Source organism: Parasteatoda tepidariorum, chromosome 5, assembly GCF_982258835.1.
Source record: "Parasteatoda tepidariorum strain Cologne lab strain chromosome 5, Ptep-v5.0, whole genome shotgun sequence".
Classification (NCBI taxonomy): domain Eukaryota; kingdom Metazoa; phylum Arthropoda; class Arachnida; order Araneae; family Theridiidae; genus Parasteatoda; species Parasteatoda tepidariorum.
In genome coordinates, this window is record NC_141759.1 from 14669229 (window position 1) to 14688405 (window position 19177).

Below are 19177 nucleotides of genomic sequence, written 5' to 3' on the forward strand. Positions count from 1 at the left end.
AATCTATTTTGCTACTCTTTATAATTATAAAAACTGTCTAAAAGTAGCAAAAAAAAAAAAAACAGTTTGATTATAGGTAGTATTTTATTTGTATTATAATATAAAATACGAAATAAGTAGTTTGAAATTTTTTCCCCTTCTAATTCAATAAGTTTATCAGCAATTGATTTAGTAAATTAGAGAAATTTCAATGATAAATAACTATTTATTTTAGATATAAATAACTGCTCATTTGCAAAATTATTGTTTCGAAGTGAACCGTGTTCTGAAGATTTTGTCTTTAATACAGAAAAAGACATCGATGTTCCACGCTGTCAATCTCAGATATATTATTTTAATGCTAAATAATTTATTATTTTATATTAATATAGCTAGCATTTATTGCTAAATTATTTTGACTTAAATTATTACATAATAATGAAAAACATGATACATTTGCGGCAAAGGGTAGAAAACGTTTGTCAACTTGTAAGATAGTATTACGAAAAACTGAAAGTGAAACAGTAAACTGTATTTTTTTTTCTATTTTAATTTAAAAAATCAAACACAAACATTTTAAATAACTTCATTGATCACTTTTACATACACGAAATAAATTCATTTTTTTTCCTCTGTACTGTTTATTTTTCTTTCATAAACCATCCTTTATATACAAAATAGTTTAAATACTGAAGATTACATTCATATTTACAAAAAGAAGTATGCATGTTGATATTTTTCAATTTGCTTGAATATGTCATCTTCTCACGGGTGAAAATAAAAACCAATGTGCAATCTCAATTTTACGATGTTGAATCCGCACTTGGATTAATTTTCTCTAAAGCCAAAGGTAGTTCGGTAACACTGAGGAACGCAGAATATTTCTTGTATTCCAAAGGTACCTGGAAAAAAAAACATAAATACAATTTTGTGTTCTGCTGAATTTCAAATTTTTATTTAGAAAATTTAATTTCATTCAGGCAGAAATAATTTTTTATTAAGATTTCAAAAATGTATTTTAACGTGACCCGCTTGCAATGTGTTAAAACATTGCAAGCGGGTCACGTTAAAATACATTTTTGAAATTTCTGCAAACCATGCAAAAGTTTAAAAAATTGCAGAACTACTTCGTTTCCACTCTGTTTCTCAAAGAATTTATCCATTCGTGATTACTACAAATATAAGTGATGCAGTATATACGTAATCAATCCCCCCTAAAAAGAATAATGTTTTTAAAATTCCGCTATAGATTCTAAAATAATTTTAATGTCATACTTTCGAATTCAGCTGGTAGCTAACGTAATAAAAGGCCTGCTTAATTTGATTCGAAATATGCTACCACTCATTTTATGAAGTCACTTTCCTCATTATTGCTTTTTGCATTATGTTTTGTAGAGACAATTAAGAACTAGAGTATTGAGAATTTTTCGCTTATTTCGCAGACATCAGTTTATAAGCAACGCCGAATTGTTTCCCCTCTCTCACTGCGGGGCTCTTAACACCAGGTTTACGGGACGCGTCATTTTGATGCATTTCGAGTTATGTAAGGAAAATTATAAAACCCGTTGGAATTTTTATTTTATCTCTAGTTTTAACCATTGATCGAAGTAAATATATATTGAAGGCTATTTTCTTCAAAAGCGGGGAAATATTGAAATTCTCTAGGTGGTATACCTATCTCTACGGATATGAGTCAATTTGACTCATTTCCGCCCGTTTGATTTGAGTTCCTCAAACACACAATCGCCACAATAATATACAATTGTCCAATATACAATCTACTTACAAAACAGATTGACGGTTTACGGATAAATAAATAAAAAAGTCCGATTGTGTCGCTTTTACAACAGCTTATGTGTCCGGATCAGCTCCATTTACAGAGTCATACAATTTAAGGATAAAAACTAAAACAAACGATAATGTGCGTATTTCGACCATTGGTAGGAAGTACCTCGCTACTACTACTATAGTCGCTATATTACTGTAACTAAAACTACTATAGTCGCTATACTACGTAACTAAAACTAGTATAGTCGCTACTTTTTTCCGTAGTTTGTTGTGTATTGCTCTACTCTTAAAAAGAAGTAGTGTAGTGAGTTGTGTGATACCAAAAAACAGTAGTTTGTAGCGATTCCTGGCAACTACTTTTAACGTTAGTTAAATGAAATTCAAACTCAAAACAATTGTCGATTCTGATTGGTGCAAATCCGCAGTAGGCCCTACAACGTGAGCAATGAGAATCCCGCTGTGGACGAGCGTTAATAAGATCTGCGTCAGTTGCTTAGAAAAATCGGTCGAATGGGTTTTGAGAAATTGAACTTTAAATAACTGTCTTTTTAAAAATTCGATTTCGCAGGAACTATAAAGTGTCTGAATTTTTGTGCCTGATTTGGTTAAATAAAATATCGTCTGCAGCAATTAATTAACATATTTGCGGTGACCCTCTCAAACCATTAAGATTGGGTTCTAGAGCTTGAAGATCCGATCATTACATCAAAAGTTATACAGGGTGGTTCATTTTTTGTTGTTGCCCTGTGCTTTATTTCTCGTATTATATAAGAAGGCATTGATCACCTAAATCCAAATATTTAATAACTTCTTAGTATTTCTTAAATGAAATATTAAGCGTCGAGAAAAGCAGAAAGTTTAAATGAGCAAATTCGTAAAAAGTGCTTTGGAATAGAACACTTTTTCATGTAAACATGAATTAAAACTATTAAAACTTCTTAATATCTCCTCACATTTAATCAAGTCAATTTTATTATTCAAAGTCATTGAGAATATTGGGGATAAATAAGTTCTCAAATTAAGTTTGTCCTCTAAAAGTAACAAAAAGTAGTGACTATATATCGAGAGCAGTTTGTAGACGTTACATTTAAAAAAATAAATAATTGTAGATAACTTGAGTTGTAATAAAGTAGTTGTAGTTGTGGTTAACTACAAAGAAAGTGTAGTTTTTCCGACCACTTATTTTAACCCTTTTCTAAGTCATATGCCCCATTTGGAAACACCACTTTCAAATTTATTACATACTACTAGAACTCCACTTAGTGCGACTACTTTCTTCTATATGAAAATTTCGTTCGATGTTTAGGAAACTCAATTAGTGAAATGACACGGATTATAAATAGATTTCCTTATTTCCAATATACAAGTCAAATAGAAAGAAATATATTATAATATTCTGTTATTTCTGTTACTGTGTAAATTGGCGTAATTGGCGCAAGATATTTATACTTGTGACCAGCCTGTTTAAGTTTCCGAATTATATAAAAAAATGTCCCCTAAAATATTTTATATTCTACCACACTAGATGGTGCTGCCATCTAGTGTGGTAGAAACTAGACATCCAAATCAACATGGCCAACGGTATCTCACCCATTGTGGTGGTCCTGAAAGAGTGGATACCACTTCTGGAGAACGAATAAGGTCTCCTCATGTGTGCGCACTTGTGCAGCTCATTGGAAATAAGAAAAAAATATTTTATATTAATTCCTCAATAACAGGCCACATAAAGTGACCTACACATGATAAAAAAATGAGAATACATGATGGTTAAAGCTAAGTAGCTTTTCTTCATCTGTGTTGCTTTACACATTAAGTAAAAAACAAAACAAAAACCAATACCGAAACAAATATTATAATTTGGATTATCTATAACATACAAATTCTTACTTTTGTTGTTGAATGAGTTTTAAATCTGTAATGATGCAATATGTTAGCCATACATAACTTGATCTCCAGCAAAGCAAATCTCATTCCCAAACAGTTCCTCGGTCCCTCGCCAAATGGTAAATATGCATATTGTGGATGTTTAACATTAGATGAATCCATGAACCTAGAAGTGAATAAATAAATTTAAAAAAAAAGAATTACAGAAAGAGTATCACCATATATAATATTTTCAAAGCTATTTCGCCAAAGAAAATAAAAATGGCACAGTTAAAGTGCCTCAAACTCGAAACAAAGCTATAATTATGAGCTAAATACGTACCATCTCGCCGTTAAGAATTATCTCGATTTTAGACCTGACAAATAGTTTATTATTTTTGTTAAAAATGTCCAATTTTGTCGAAGTTTTTTCATTTAGAGGAAAATCATTATAATCAATAAATAATTCTCAAGTTTTGTAAGTTTTTATTCGCACAAGAAAAGAAGCAGTGCTAATATAATTTTTCAAACATTAAAAAATTAGGGATAAAACGAATTTTATTTCTGGAAAACCTTGGCTTCTCTTCCTCCTCATTTTCATAATTAGCACATAAAAAGTGAAAAAAAAGTTATAAAAAATAAACAATTTTTATTTCTTATAATAGTCAAAATTTACTCGAAAAGTTCTTAAGGTAATCAAAAATCGTGAATAATTGTTGCGATTCTCACAACTAACGACCGTTATTTCCTATATAAGCAGAGACTTCGAAGAAAAATGTCCTTTGGATCAATATGAAAATCTTGTGTTATGTAGCAATATGCAATTAGCTTTTAGTAAAAAAGTGACTGACGTTTCGTGTAAACGTATATTTAAATATTGTAATACTACCATTATTTAAACGCTTAATGCCACGCTAATTTTACATAACTACAAACTAAAATTGCAAGTATTCGACAGTTTTTTCTAGTTTTCTTAAAAAGGATTGGCTTGACATATCAAGTGGTTAATTATATAAGCCTACGAATTGCTCGGAAATAGTGGTGGATAAAAATCTACTAAATTGATTTTATTAAATCAAGAATCACAATTAATAAATTACCACTTTAAAATATTTATTCGCTGTCCGGATCCAGTTGGTATCTCTGTGTATATAAATAAAACTGTTTTTGTGTGTTCTAAATTGCATTGATTTCTTTAAACCATTTTAATAACAATAATAATATTAAAAAAAAAAAAATTTGCTAGAATTTTGTGTTTCTAATATTCTTGGCTTCACCGGTCACCAATGACCATCATGGTGTTCAACATGTTAAAAACTGGCAACTCTTTGCCTATTCTAGTGCTCATTACTTTCAAACCTCGCAGCAAAATTACGACGAGGTTTTTCGGTGCATAAACAAATGCTTTCATTAACCCCTTGGGGACGGGTGATTCAGAAAAGCATTCATACAAAATCAGAATCAGGATGCAATTAAATAAAAACGGTAACTTAAATGTAGTCGTTTCTAAATTTGACAGACTTACTTTGCCTTTACTTTAATTATTGTTAGTTTAATCATATATGTATATAATCAATGTTAATTCAAAGTATAACTAAATAATTTTATTTTGAACAAAGTAATGGTGAATTAAATAAATCAAACAATTATAATTCAGCCCACAAATAAACTGATAAAGAATTACTTTGATTACCAGTTTTATCTTTTTACCCTGATTGATACGGTTTTATGCTGACACATATTTGTGACAGTCGGCGCGAAAGGGTTAATGATATATAAAATATTATTTCAGGAATAATTCATATCATAAAATTAAAAATGCTAGTGGTAAAAATTGGCAAGTTAAAGTTGGGTGAATTTCTCCACATAAGTTAGAATGTTGATCAACGAGAAAATAATTAAATACAGCGCCGCATCACACAATGACTTTTTTGCAATATAATTTTTTGTCTTTTACTTAACTTAGACTTATTATTTGTTTACGTATCTTATTTTAACCGTGATATATTTTTGTTTTGTGTACCTGGCAACTTCGATGCATAATTAATTCGTTTATGTTCTACGTGCCTTCGTGCCTGTCATTATATTAATTAATAAATATTTAGAGGATGAATTGAAATCCATGTGAAAGAATCTTTGTGTCAGAATATAGAATGTGTCACTTAAAGGAATTGACACTTGACAGGCTCGACGTATTTGAAATAGAATGGAATGAATATCTAGTAATGTAAATAACGTTGGTAATGTCACGTTTCAACACCCGATCGGGATCGAGCTACCCACACAACGTCACTTGCAGATATCTCATTACAAATCGGTTTAAAAATGGTGACGACCATAAATATAAGCGGTAGAAAGTTTGCTATATTTTAGTTTCTAATTTTTATCTTTTTTTTTTCCATAAGAAACTATATGAATAAAATTAAATAAAATTTTTATTTTTCCCCCCGCGTGGTATATATTTACTGACCTTTCTACTACTACGCTTTTAGCAAAATATTTCGTAGAGTAGTAAACATTTAAAAACTAAAGCTTTCTGAATTTGTATCAAATTTTCAACATTTTTAAAGTCTCACCACGATATAGTTTGAATAAAATGGCGTTGCATACGATCTCTTAAATAATTTAAAAAGTGGTGTAGAAAATAAGTATAACTGAATAAAAAATAATTCAACACAAACTTAGTTACTATCACTCGAATAAGTTTTTACAAAAAGTTCAAAAAGTTGCAGCCCTGTATTGAAAGAACAATATATAGTTGTAGAGATATTCGATTTTGGGACTCAAGGCTGAAAACATACCATTGAATTATAATTAGATTTATATTTCAAACGGGTTATTTTTAGAATCTTTTCCTCTTTCACTTCCATATTAGGAAGCAGTAAATGATTTCCCATAATGCGTAAGGATACAAGGAATGCGAAGACTGAGTCTTTTTACCTCATTCTGTGTTAGTATTTAATACGTGAGCGATTGTTTTCACATGACTCTTGCTGTGTGATGTATTCCATGTAAGATCTGCCGGAACCATTCGGAGTTTTGTCCACCCCCTCCCTTGTGGAGAGTGGATATGAAATGATATAACCACCAGCCTACCTGTAAATAAAACTAATGAAGGAATAATTGGTTCACGACAGAATTATTTGAACTAACTGTAACCAATGATAACAGGGATGTAGCCCTGTTATTACATATATATACTGGTAGGCAAAATACTTCGATTGCAGTTTATTTGGGGGAGGAGTAATAATAGTTTGATTTACTTAATATATTACAACTTAATTCAAAATAAAAATTGTCTAGTAACACTTTGAACTAACAATAAATAGATATGTAATAATTAAGGTGAAAGCAAAAAATAAGTCCCCTGAAATCACGTGCTTGATGTCAGGCCTCGTGTAAATGAGATGTAAGGAAATATTCCAGTAGCCTTAGAACAGCTAATTATTTTTGCTTTTAGCTTGCTGCTGCTAGGAAGCAACTTACTTTGTTTTAAATACGTCTACGTTCAATATGTATTTTTTATTACAGTTAAAATAGTTCAATTAACTATTGTCTTTTTTGGTGTCATGTTTGCAGAAGAACAATATTTTAACTTGTTTTAACCCTAACTGTTTATTTCAAAATGAAAATCATTACGAATTTCACATTTAAAATAAAACATACCTTTCGGGATTAAAAGTTTCAGGGTCAGGAAAAAACTCGGCATCGTAATGCATTGCGTACAGTGGAGTAATCACAATCATTCCTTTTGTTAAAACTATACCTGTATCACCTAACTTGTAATCTGATGTCGCTACTCGTGCTGTCCTGAAAAAGAAAAAAAAATACTTGTATGTGTTGATTAAATTAACTTTATTTCTAATTTTAAAATTTTCACTTGGAAAACAAAACTGTTTTTAAAGATTGAACTCACTCTAAGTCAACTTTTTACACTCATACGAGTGTTTTTTGCATCCATTTTCTTTCAAATTCAAAACGGCTGTAAATTTAATGTTTAGCTATTTAATTTTTCAATTACAATAATAGAAACTGCAACAACATATTATCAGTATCAGTTCTTTTCACTCCTTCAGATGAAATAAGATAAGCTTCAAGGTATTCCCTTCATTGGAAATATCCCTATTGCGTCCAGATATTGCCTTCAATTAAAATACCAATTTAGTTTCAAGATATTCCCTTCATTGGAAATATCCATTCAGCTTCAAGATATTTCCTTTATTGGAAACATCCATTTAGTTTCAAGATATTCCCTTCATTGGAAATATCAATTTATGTTCAGTATATTATATTCATTGAAAATATCCATTTAGACTCAATATATTCCCTTCACTGGAAAGGCCCATTTAGCATCAAAATATTCTCTTCATTGGAAATATCCATTTAGTTTCAAGATATTCCCTTCGTTGGAAATATCCATTTAGGTTCAAGATATTCCCTTCACTGGAAAGGCCATTTTAGCTGTAACCCTTTAATGAGCCCTTTATTTCTAGTAAAGGTAAATTAAAGTATTTTTGGAATTGAAATTGTTTTAAGAACAGTAATTGATACAAAAAAAAACTCATTTTGTTTATAAAAATGCCATTTTTTTGGTGGTAAATATATTTAACATGACCTATTAGGAACTTACTGACTTTTATTTTTCTTTATTTATAAAATAAATTCCTTAAATGGTACAAACTTCAAAAGGAATTATGTATTTTATAACTTTTATACGTTTTTTAAAAGTGACAAATGATTACCAATTTTATTCAAACTCACTTCAAGAAAGCTGAAGTTATTGAAAAATGGAAACCTAAATTAAAAGTGGTAAAACGTGGTGGTAAGTATACTTACCACGGCCTTCAAAAGGGTTAAAATATTCCCTTCATTGGAAATATCCATTTAGCTTCAAGTTATTCCCTTCATTCGAAACATCCATTTAGTTTCAAGATATTCCCTCAGTTGGAAATATCCATTTAGGTTCAAGATATTCCATTTACTGGAAAGGCCCATTTAGCTTCAAAATACTCCCTTCATTGGAAATATCCATTTAGTTTCAAGATATCTTCTTCGGTCTAAATATATGGCCTATAGCAATATTTAAAAAGCAGTAGCGCTATCATCATAAAATGAAGCTAAAATTATGTGATTCAGAGGATTGTTAATAAAGTTAATATGGATTGAAATTGATGTGCGGTATGCTGGACGCCAGGTTCGAATGAGTTAAGGAACATAACATACCTGATTATCTTGAGGTACATTTTTCAAGCGCAAGAAATTAAACATTAAATTAACCCTAAATGTTATTCCAAGATTGTGAAAAATTACTAATTCCGTTAAAGCTGAACCTCAGGAGAGAAAAATAATTGATACTTAACCTTCCTAATTTGTTTTCAGAGAGATAGAATGTACATGAAAACCTAGATTTTTTTTATACCTTTAACGCATAATTTTTATTAAACACTAAGAAAATACCAGTTCTTCGTACGGGAAAAATAAAAAAAGGAAAAGACTCAATAAATTAGTATTGAGAAACACAACGCAGTTATGCCCATAACCGAAAGGAATATACCGACACAATTAAAGAGCTTGGAAAGAACCAGATGAATAAAAATTTCAGAGCAATTAATGAATTCGATAAATTTACATACTGTGGTTGCGTCACTATAGGCATGTTTAATTTAACAGAACTGTTTCTGTTTTCATTTTTATCTTAACATAACTAATCCATATTAGTTTTTGGTATGCTTACATGATTCTTATTCAAATCAGGCTGTGGTAAATAAAATAAAACAAAGAATTATTAGTCCCACCTTCTAATAAATTGGTCACAAAATAATTCGGATACAACTTCTTTTTTTCGTTCTGAAAATTTCACTTACCTGGCTCTTCCACTACGTTTATTCCACTTTCTTCCAAAAGTTTGAATATTAAATAATAGCTAAAATAATTTGGATTTTATATGCTGTAATCTTTTGTGGCTTTACGTTATAGAAGTAATAAGTAATAAGTTGAGTAATAAGTAATAAGATGTATTTATTTTTCTGTAAAACAATTTACCAATCGAGGCTCTAAAAAAATTCAGGTCCTACAATAGAATGCGATCAAAACTAAAAAATTAAAAACCGAAAAAAGTACTCACATTAAAGCAGGTGGATACATTCTCAAAGTTTCTGATACGACTGCGTCCATAAGTTTCATGTCTCTCACAGCATCGTAACCAACTTCGCCCTAAAAACGTAGAGCATAACAATTTAATTTTTTGTTTAATAAAGTATTATAAAACAGTAAAAAGTTTGTTTTCCGATATTCTTATACAGTAAGAACTCGATTATCCGAAGTAATTGAGACCGGACAGATGATCATAATATTCAGGTGATATGTAGTTTGTAGATTAGCATCGCTATGTGTTTGACTTTCTTCTATTTACTCTGAAAATCGATATTTTTCAAAAAAATTGAATATGACTGCTTAATAACTGTGTTTTTTTTTTCTAGTAAGTATAAATATATTTTATTTTAAAATTTGGTTTTCCTTAAGACTTAAATAGTTTTTATCTCTTTTTTGTTTACACCATTTATACAAACCTAATCTAATTCGGAAGCTTTTCCTTCAAATGTAATTTTTTTTATTAATATTCTATTTCAAACTTCGTAAAGCTATCTCCCTGTTCCAATCACACTGATGTGTTATGCTTTTCCAGCACAGATATCATTACAGGCTTTCTTTTAGTAAAAGTAAAAGCCATGATGTTCAAAATAAACTATACTAGAATTGATAACAAAAATGGATTAATTTTATGTGGTCATATAATATAAAGGGCGTACGTTGGTTTCCAAGGTTTCATGCTCAGTTGAAATAAAAAATCATATTATAGGAGCTGATTAAAGAGCTAATCCTCCCTTTCCAACACAGTGGGATCAGTCTGGCAACACTTATTACAAAATTATTGCAAACCACTAAAAATGTAAAACTTCAAAACACCCACTGTTATAAAGCAACTCACCTGACCAAATGCAGCGCGGAGGACCCTTTCTTATACTTAATATTTCTCCGAACTTAATTTAAAGAATTATACCAAAAATAAGTTCTTTATATGCAAAGAAAATATGGTGAGAGAAAATGCAAATTTAATTGTCTATGAATTTTTTAAAATATTATTAGAAAGAGAGGTAAATAATTACAGAGTTATTGATAACTATATCCTTGTTAATAATGCATTAAAATTTCACGATCAACGAATGTACTGGTCTTTTTTACTGGTGTCTAAATAAACCTCCATATTTTTGCAAAATCTTGAGGATGTGAAAAGTCGACTTATACACCGGACGAACCATCACCTCCTACATCAAGAATCCTCCCAGGGCTAAAGAGAATACAAGGGCTAGTTCACTCCGCTCTTAGAGCTGAAGCTACGATTTCCCTCCTCATGACGTCACTGTGTCTACAGATCTCGGAGATCGCAAGCAAAGATATGATAACTTTGCATCTTTCTCTTGTAAAAATAAGTTAGACTTTTTCTGGTTATTAGCCTTCAAACTTTACGTAATTAACACATTATTTCAGTTCATAAACATAGTTCAAAAAAAAACTTTCTTGTTTATTATATTAAAAAAATACCATTTTAAACTTATAAAAATGTTTTGCTAGTTGGTGAAAATGACACGATAAATACTTTATTTTAAAAAGTTCAGTTTTAACTTTAACTATTAAGAAAAATGAAGGCATATATCGACACTTTTTTTATCTACATATTCTTTTATAAAGATAAGTTAAGTTAAATTTAGAATCCATGATTTTGAAATATGTCGTTAATAGCAATTTGTTCATACTTAATCATTAGGAAACATCAACCTTAAACGCTAATTACTGAAACAAAATAATAATTTAGGTTCATAATGACATCAGAAATTTTACAATTGTTTATAGACATTTAAATTTACGATGATATAATATATAGATATTTAAATTGAAGAGAATATAATTTTTAAAAAAAATCATAAATATTTAGAATAACTACATTAAAAAATATGTTATGAAATTAGGAGAATTTCAACTATATACTATATATTTTATTTATACCTTTTACTTACATTTTAATTTTCTTTGACTTTATCTATTTTTTAATTCTTTTCACCTGCCTTTCTTTATGAAGTAGCGAGGCGGTTTCTATTTAGATAATGAATTTTTATAAAAGTTCTTTACGACAGAATAAACGTAATGCGGTTTTATATTAACTGTGTCATTTCGGAATCCATTCTTTACATAGTTGTTCATTTACTTTAGGGAACACGAGAAAAATTATACTTTTTCCTTTTGTTTTTATATCAGAATTTTTGGAAGTTGCAATCGCGCAAACTGGCATTTAGATAATAGTTTTAAATTCTTGTAAATTCACTGCAAAAACTGAGGAAAGTCATTATAGAAAATAACAAATGTCTTAGAATATCTCGCAAAAAGAAATGATCCAATATTAGTTAGAGCTAGTAAGGCCAAACGCTCCGTTCTTGAAGTAAAAGTGCGAGCTTTGCGCCAAAGTGACGTCACTAGAGTGACGTCGGAGGATCGGCGCGGCAAGAGATACTTCAAAGGAATGAACCAGCCCTTCTATTCTCTTTAGCCCTGGAATCCTCCACACGGTCTTTTATAAGTGGTCCGCGCAGACTGTTTAAAAAGTAAACCAGTTGTGCGCATGAACCCAAAACCTTTCATAAAAGTATTTCATTTCATTTATTAACAGAAAATTGGGTACCTGGGCCGCGCAGCGGCCCCTATCCCATACATCATGAATTAAAAACATTGTGTGATGACATTTTGATTTTGCAACATTATGGTATGCAATGATTTTCATAAAAGTAATTGAGAGAAATTTATCATACATATTTGAGAATTGAATCTGTAGTGGTTGACAAGTGAATAAGGCAAACCAATAATATTCATAAATAAAACAAATTTTTAGTCATATATTTGTTACCACTTTCTTATTTTAACTAGATTTCGTATTAAGTGACTCGTTCGGAAAGTGGATATCCTTCACAGTGGTCGGATCCGACTACCTATAAAAAACCGTGTGGAGGCTTTCAGTTATTGGAGGCGTTGGACAAACTGTTAACTGTTTAGTCATATGTCAGACATGAGGCTGATTAATACTTCTTTTCTTCTGACAAAAAAATATTTTCATACACTTAGCATTGTTTTAAGATGTACTCACGTGCTTCTTGAACGCTTCATCCACTTCGGCAATTAATTTATCTTGCCATTGTTGGTTTGTTGCCAATGCATACGCCATGTAAGCTATCGTTGAGGCAGTAGTTTCATATCCAACAAAATAAAAGAGAATGCATTGAGCCACGAGTTCATCTTCTGACAGCCCTATAAAGAAGCACGCCTTAAAAATACAGTACTACTACTTCATACATACCATTCATCCAACAACTACGGAATTTCTCTAGTTCCAAAAAATATATGCATCAATTAAACTAAGATGGTGGTTTTCTATGTATAAAGGATTCGTAAATTAGATTTAAAAGAATTTTGGTCATAAGTACATATAAATTGTTTGAAAAGTTATGTAATAGATCAGACGATCAGACGGACAAATACTCACATTATAAAGAGCTAGTAAACGTTTTAAAAAAATTCAGTTTGTCTTAACTTTTTTACTTAAGATCACTACCTTTAGATAAAATATGTTGTCCAAACTTTAACTTATGCTATAACTTCATTTTCATACAGGAGGTGGACAAAATAATGAAAGCACTTTCTTCTTAATAAAAAAAAAATTCATATTTCTCAACATATACTTAAGGAATCATTTGATAACTCCAGAAAAGTTAGGATCAAGCAATTTCACATACTTCTCAATGAAATTTATAGTTATTAGAGGTTTAAGGATCGACAATGAATTAATTACAAATGGAAAATAGTGTTTTTGAACACCCTATGCCAAAAAAATGTAGCAATAAATTTTTTAACGTATATGAATTATTTAGGTATTTTTATGCAATAAGTGAGCAAACTTTCGTAAGCTCTTACTTTACCTTTAACTTAACCTTTTCGGGACGTGCGAAACATTAGTATATTCGTATGGAATCATAAATGGGATGAAAATAAAATAAAAAGCGGTAGCTTAATTTTGGGCATGGCTAATTTGACAGCCATACATTTGCTTTCACATTAAATCTAATACTTCCAATCTTTGTTTGTTAAAAGTGTAACTATTTAATTTTTAATTTGAAAGAAGTCTTGGTGATATAAATCAAGAAAACTCTTATTACCCAGCACACAAATAAACTGCTAACAAAATAGTTTGGCTACCAGTTTTATATTTTTTAACCGTGATTGTCGCCACCCTGAGAATGCATATATGACTCGCCCGTCTCGAAGAGGTTAAATATTTAGAGAGATATTTAAAACAAACTAATTTTTTGCCTTACATTCGTTTGCTATAAATTTTAAAATATTACATAATATAACAAAATTTTTAGAGCAATTTAAAATTAATTACGCAATTTTTATAGTTGAAACGTTTGCAATATATATATTTAAAATAGTTTTTTAATACTGCACATGCAAGGAAAAAATTTAAAAAAGCTTTTAATAAATTGTTTGATTTGAATATTTTAAAATTTTAAAAAATTTCAAGCAATTTTCTAAGTAGTTTCGATTTTAAAAAAATGAAACTTAAAATGATAAGGGTTTTCTACAAATATTATTTTGCATCATATCTCAAAATAAATAACAAATGATATTACCTTACATGAAATATGATAGTATAAGGAAAGAAAATATGCAAGAGAAAAAATACTTTTATGCGACATGATTACCAAAAATGCCAGTGTCATTTTTAATAAATTTTGCTTAATAGAACAAAATGAAATTGTGGAAAACATCCTATCAGTTTGAGCATTCTTTTAAAAGTACAAAAACTACTTTGAAATTGCTTGAAAGTTTTTAAATATTTAAAAAGTTTTGTATATCTTCAAAATCGGACAGGACTTATTTTTATAGTTTCCCATTACGATTCACTTCAAATTTAAGGAAAAACAATTTTAAATTTTTTGTAACGCATGCGCTTTAAAAAGGAACTACTGAAAGAACTTTTCTATAATAATTTCCAGAACTCCATAAATATTTTAGCTGGGCTTACGATATTTCGAGCAATTCTTGGATTTAATAGCAAAAGTAAATGCTTGAAGTTACAAATTTATTGCTACATTATTTCGGGTGTACAAAAACATTATTTTCCGTTTGTAATTTACTGTCTATACCACAAGGATCTAATTTTTTACACTGTTACGAAAAAAATGTACTCTTAATAAATTTGTTTTCTTTATTTTAAATTTGTTTTTTTTTTTCAAAATTATACAATTTTGTTAAATAATTTTTACCCCGAGGAATCAATCTTGCTTCGTAATAATGATGATTATATTAATTTTAATTTATTGGATTTCAGTATTAAAAAAGAAGAAAATATCTGTATTTTTCATACAATAAAAGAAATTATTTTAAATTTAATATAATTAAACTAATGACGTGAAGTTCTGATACTTCTAAAGACATTGATGTAAATACCATTCTGAATCAATTGAACATAATTAAAAGAGTTTATAGTAGTGTTTATTTATCCGGAAAAAAAACAAATAGACGAACTGTTTTTAAATTGAATAAAACACAATGGATATCCAACAATGTGATTAAATTCTACATAAAATCATTGAGTTAATTGTATGTCATAATTATTAATAATTTCTTTGTGGTCCAAATTTATATTTTTACCATACGCAAATCCAATACTGGCAACTCCGGGGCTAAAATCTTTTAACATTTAATAAAGATTTTTTTAAAACAATTATTTTTAATTTAAATGTTAATGACTTCTATAAAACCACCAATGTTAAAGTTTTATGATTTAAATTCAACCTTATTAATTTTATTTTCGTTGAACAGCCGACCCAATTTTTTCGGTTTACGGATACTAATGTTCAACTCCGGAGCCTTGTAATTTTGAGCACAATTCAGAAGACAAGGGAACTCCTGGATCAAGTATTGGGATAAATTTGCCTTCGTGGAAGACTTTTTGATGGAATTAACCCGCATTTTCGTTAGATGGAGAGGCAAGCATCCTTATTAATTTTTATTTTTTATTTTATGACCGCCGTTGAACAGCCGACCCAGTTTTTGGGTTTACGACTACTAATGTTCAACGCCGTAGCCTTGTAATTTTGAACCAATCCAGAAGACAAGGAACTCCTGGATCAGTACCCCCAGAGGTATATCCTTATTAATTATAAAATTTTGAATTATCCAATGTAATATTATTACCTTGCTCACATGTAATTTCGGGCTAATCCAAGGAACTAGCAAATCAAACGCGCTTATGTACTTCAGTAAAAACGAGCCGTAAAATATACCCATTATCCTCTATTAGCTCTTCTACTTTCATATTTTTTAATCTGGCTAACTTGTTAAGAAAATATTTAAAATCATTTTCAAAGTTGTCGATTAGTGAAAATTCGTATGAATTTGCTACTTGCTTTATACATTACATTTTGTGTTTTATTCTGTAATTTACGAAATTCTTATTTTCTATTTTTTGTTTAAAATGTTTTTGCTTGCATTTTCACTTAATTTGCTCTATTTTCGCTTCAATATTTTTGGAAAAGTTTAAGATGCATTTTAATATCAAAAAGAAAAGTAAGAAAGGAAAAAAAAAACGGATAAGTTTAAGATACATTATGATATCAAAATAATTTCGATGCGAGTTGTTTTATGGCAAAGTTAAGGATTTTGTTTTTGCAAAAACTTAGTTTAAGTCTATAATTATAGTTCATTAGTGTAATAAAAGTATTCATAGCCTACATTTATATTTAAGCTGTTTTGGCATCTGTGTATTCGTTACACTACCATATTGATCCTGCTCGTCCTCTTCTTCTTTTATGTCCGTTTTTTTCACTTCAGGTTTTTGTTCTTCCACGGCGTCCATCAAACTTTGTAAAAAGTCATCATACCTCTGGAAAAAAGTATTTTTTTCTAAGGACAATGTAAAATATTATGATATGAATAAATGCCCTAAGAACTGGAAAAATCTTTTCTTTTTGTCCTATATATATATATATATATATATAAATAAAAAAAATACAAGAAAACACTAAGAAAGTTAAGAAAAACAATAAGTATCATTTATTGCGCTTAAGCTGCAAGTAAACAGTAACAGTAATGTTTCTAGGAGCATCTATTTAAATACCACTTTTAATGAAATGAACAGAATTAAAAGAATATGTAGTAATATTTATTTATCCAAAAAACAAATCGATAAACTCTTTCAAAATCTGATAAAAAACAATGGATACCCAACTAATGTAATAAAATTTTATATAAAATCATTGAATTAATCGTATATTTTGGTGGATATATTTTCTAAACATTTTTTTGTTTGTTAATTTTTATGATTTTCCCATGTGCAAATCCATTTCAGGCCAAAATTCATTGCCAAAATTATTTACTAAATAATTTCTTTGTTAATTTATATAATTTTCCATGTGCAAATCCATTTCGGGCAAATCCCTGATTAGAATTATTTACCAAAAATTCCTTTACTAAATAATTTCCTTTGTTAATCTATAAAGTTTTTCCATGTGCAAATCCATTTCGGGAAAATCCGTGGATAAAATTGTTTGCTAAAAATTTCTTTATTAATTTATACAATTTTCCATGTGCAAATCCATTTCGGGCAAATCCGTGGCTAATATTATGTACTAAAAATTTTTTTTCTTTGTTAATCTTTCCATGTGCAAATCCATTTCGGGCAAATCCCTGATTAGAATTACTTACTAAAAATTCCTTTGCTAAATAATTTCCCTTGTTAATCTATACAGTTTTTCCATGTGCAAATCCATTTCGGGCAAATCCGTGGATAAAATTGTTTGCTAAAAATTTCTTTATTAATTTATACAATTTTCCATGTGCAAATCCATTTCGGGCAAATCCGTGGTTAAAATTATCTGCTAAAATTTTTTCTTTGCTAATTTTTCCATGTGCAAATCCATTTCGGGCAAATCCGTGTTAAAATTATCTATTAAAATTCTTTCTTTGATAATTTAAATAATTTTTCTATGTGCTAATCCATATCGTGCAAATCCGCGGCTAAAATTATTTGCAAGGCAATTTATGTTTCTCTTTTCTATTTTATATTTTTTCTTAAATAAACATCTATCTTCTAAAACTATTTATGATCAATTTTTGAAATTATCCAGTATAATATTACCTTGCGCATATCCATTTCGGGACCATCCTTGGTAACTAACAAATCAAAACTCAGAATAACAAATCACTTCAGCAGTGCAGTAAGAACGACACTTTAAAACCCTCTTGTTACACTTGATTTGCGCTTTTGCTTTCATCTTTTGTTTTCATATTTTGTAATCTGGCAATCTTTCTGCGAAAACATTTTTAAATCATTCTTGAAAAATTTCTGTCCATGTAAGTTGTTATGATTTTGCTACTCGCTTTATAGTCCCCCCTTTTTATTGTTTTTTCTTTTTATTTTATTTTATTATCTGTTTTTACATGTTATTTTTACTTTTTATGATCTTATTTTATGTTGTTGTTTTATAAAAAATTTTTTGAGTGCTCCTCACACTATTGTATTAATATATTTTGCTTTGGCTTTATTGATACAATATCAGAAAGCACTCTGTTTTGCGGATATAATCGTGTGGGCTGAAGAAAAGATTATATCTTTTTTTTTTCCGGTTTTTTAATTAAAATTTCACATTTTTTTTTTTTTTTTTTTTTTTTTTTTTTTAAATAATATGTTGTTTGTTATTTTTTTACTTATTATTTCCCACCCCCTTTTTTTCATATGTCTATAATTTTTCTTTGTTTTATTCTTCATTTTGAACTTATATATATATATATATATATATATATATATATATATATATATATATATATATATATATATATATATATATATATATATATATACACTAGCTGACCCGGCAAACGTTGTTTCGCCATATGAATTATTTCTAGAGTATGAAAATATATCTTATTTATTGTAAGTGTGGTATATGAGTGAGAGGCATGGAGCGCTGTGACATGGGGCATAAGAGGCATGGAGCGCTGTGAACGATGACGGAATGTGAAACAACACACCAAATAATAGTTTTTTTTAAATGTATTGTAACTTTTTTTATAAATTACATATACAACGAATTCTGAAAATATTAGTCAACAATGTTAATCTCTTAGTGCAATGGAGTGTACAATATTTTTTGTCATTCCATCTTTAGCTAACACAAATAAGCTGGATGGTTTGCCCACTCGAGAGCATGCCACGTATAAATTGTCTGTGTGAAAAACATGGTGTGCTCAAATCTAAGACACATAAAGACATTGTTTGGCCTTGTCAATGCAAATGCCAATCTAATGGGGATCTGATTGCGTTTTAATGGAATTGGCACATGTGTGGGTATAACAGGGATTCGTGAAAGTAATATACTTTCACCCCGGAATTTGTCATTTAAAATAATGACTTCGATAACATTGTTCATAAATTCTT

General features: G+C 29.3%; 1 protein-coding gene across 1 annotated transcript in view; it reads right to left on the minus strand.

The window, feature by feature from the left end:
* Window positions 1-600: 600 nt before the first annotated feature.
* LOC107440531 (cytochrome P450 3A9) overlaps window positions 601-19177 on the minus strand; it is a 46826-nt gene continuing 28249 nt past the window's right edge. Inside the window, exons 9-14 of the mRNA XM_087163439.1 lie at window positions 16474-16624; window positions 12824-12984; window positions 9755-9843; window positions 7297-7440; window positions 3655-3817; window positions 601-881 (exon numbers count right to left, since the gene is read on the minus strand). Of these exons, the coding sequence (XP_087019565.1) occupies window positions 783-881; window positions 3655-3817; window positions 7297-7440; window positions 9755-9843; window positions 12824-12984; window positions 16474-16624 (807 nt within the window). The 3' untranslated portion in view covers window positions 601-782. The remainder of the gene's footprint in view (window positions 882-3654; window positions 3818-7296; window positions 7441-9754; window positions 9844-12823; window positions 12985-16473; window positions 16625-19177) is intronic.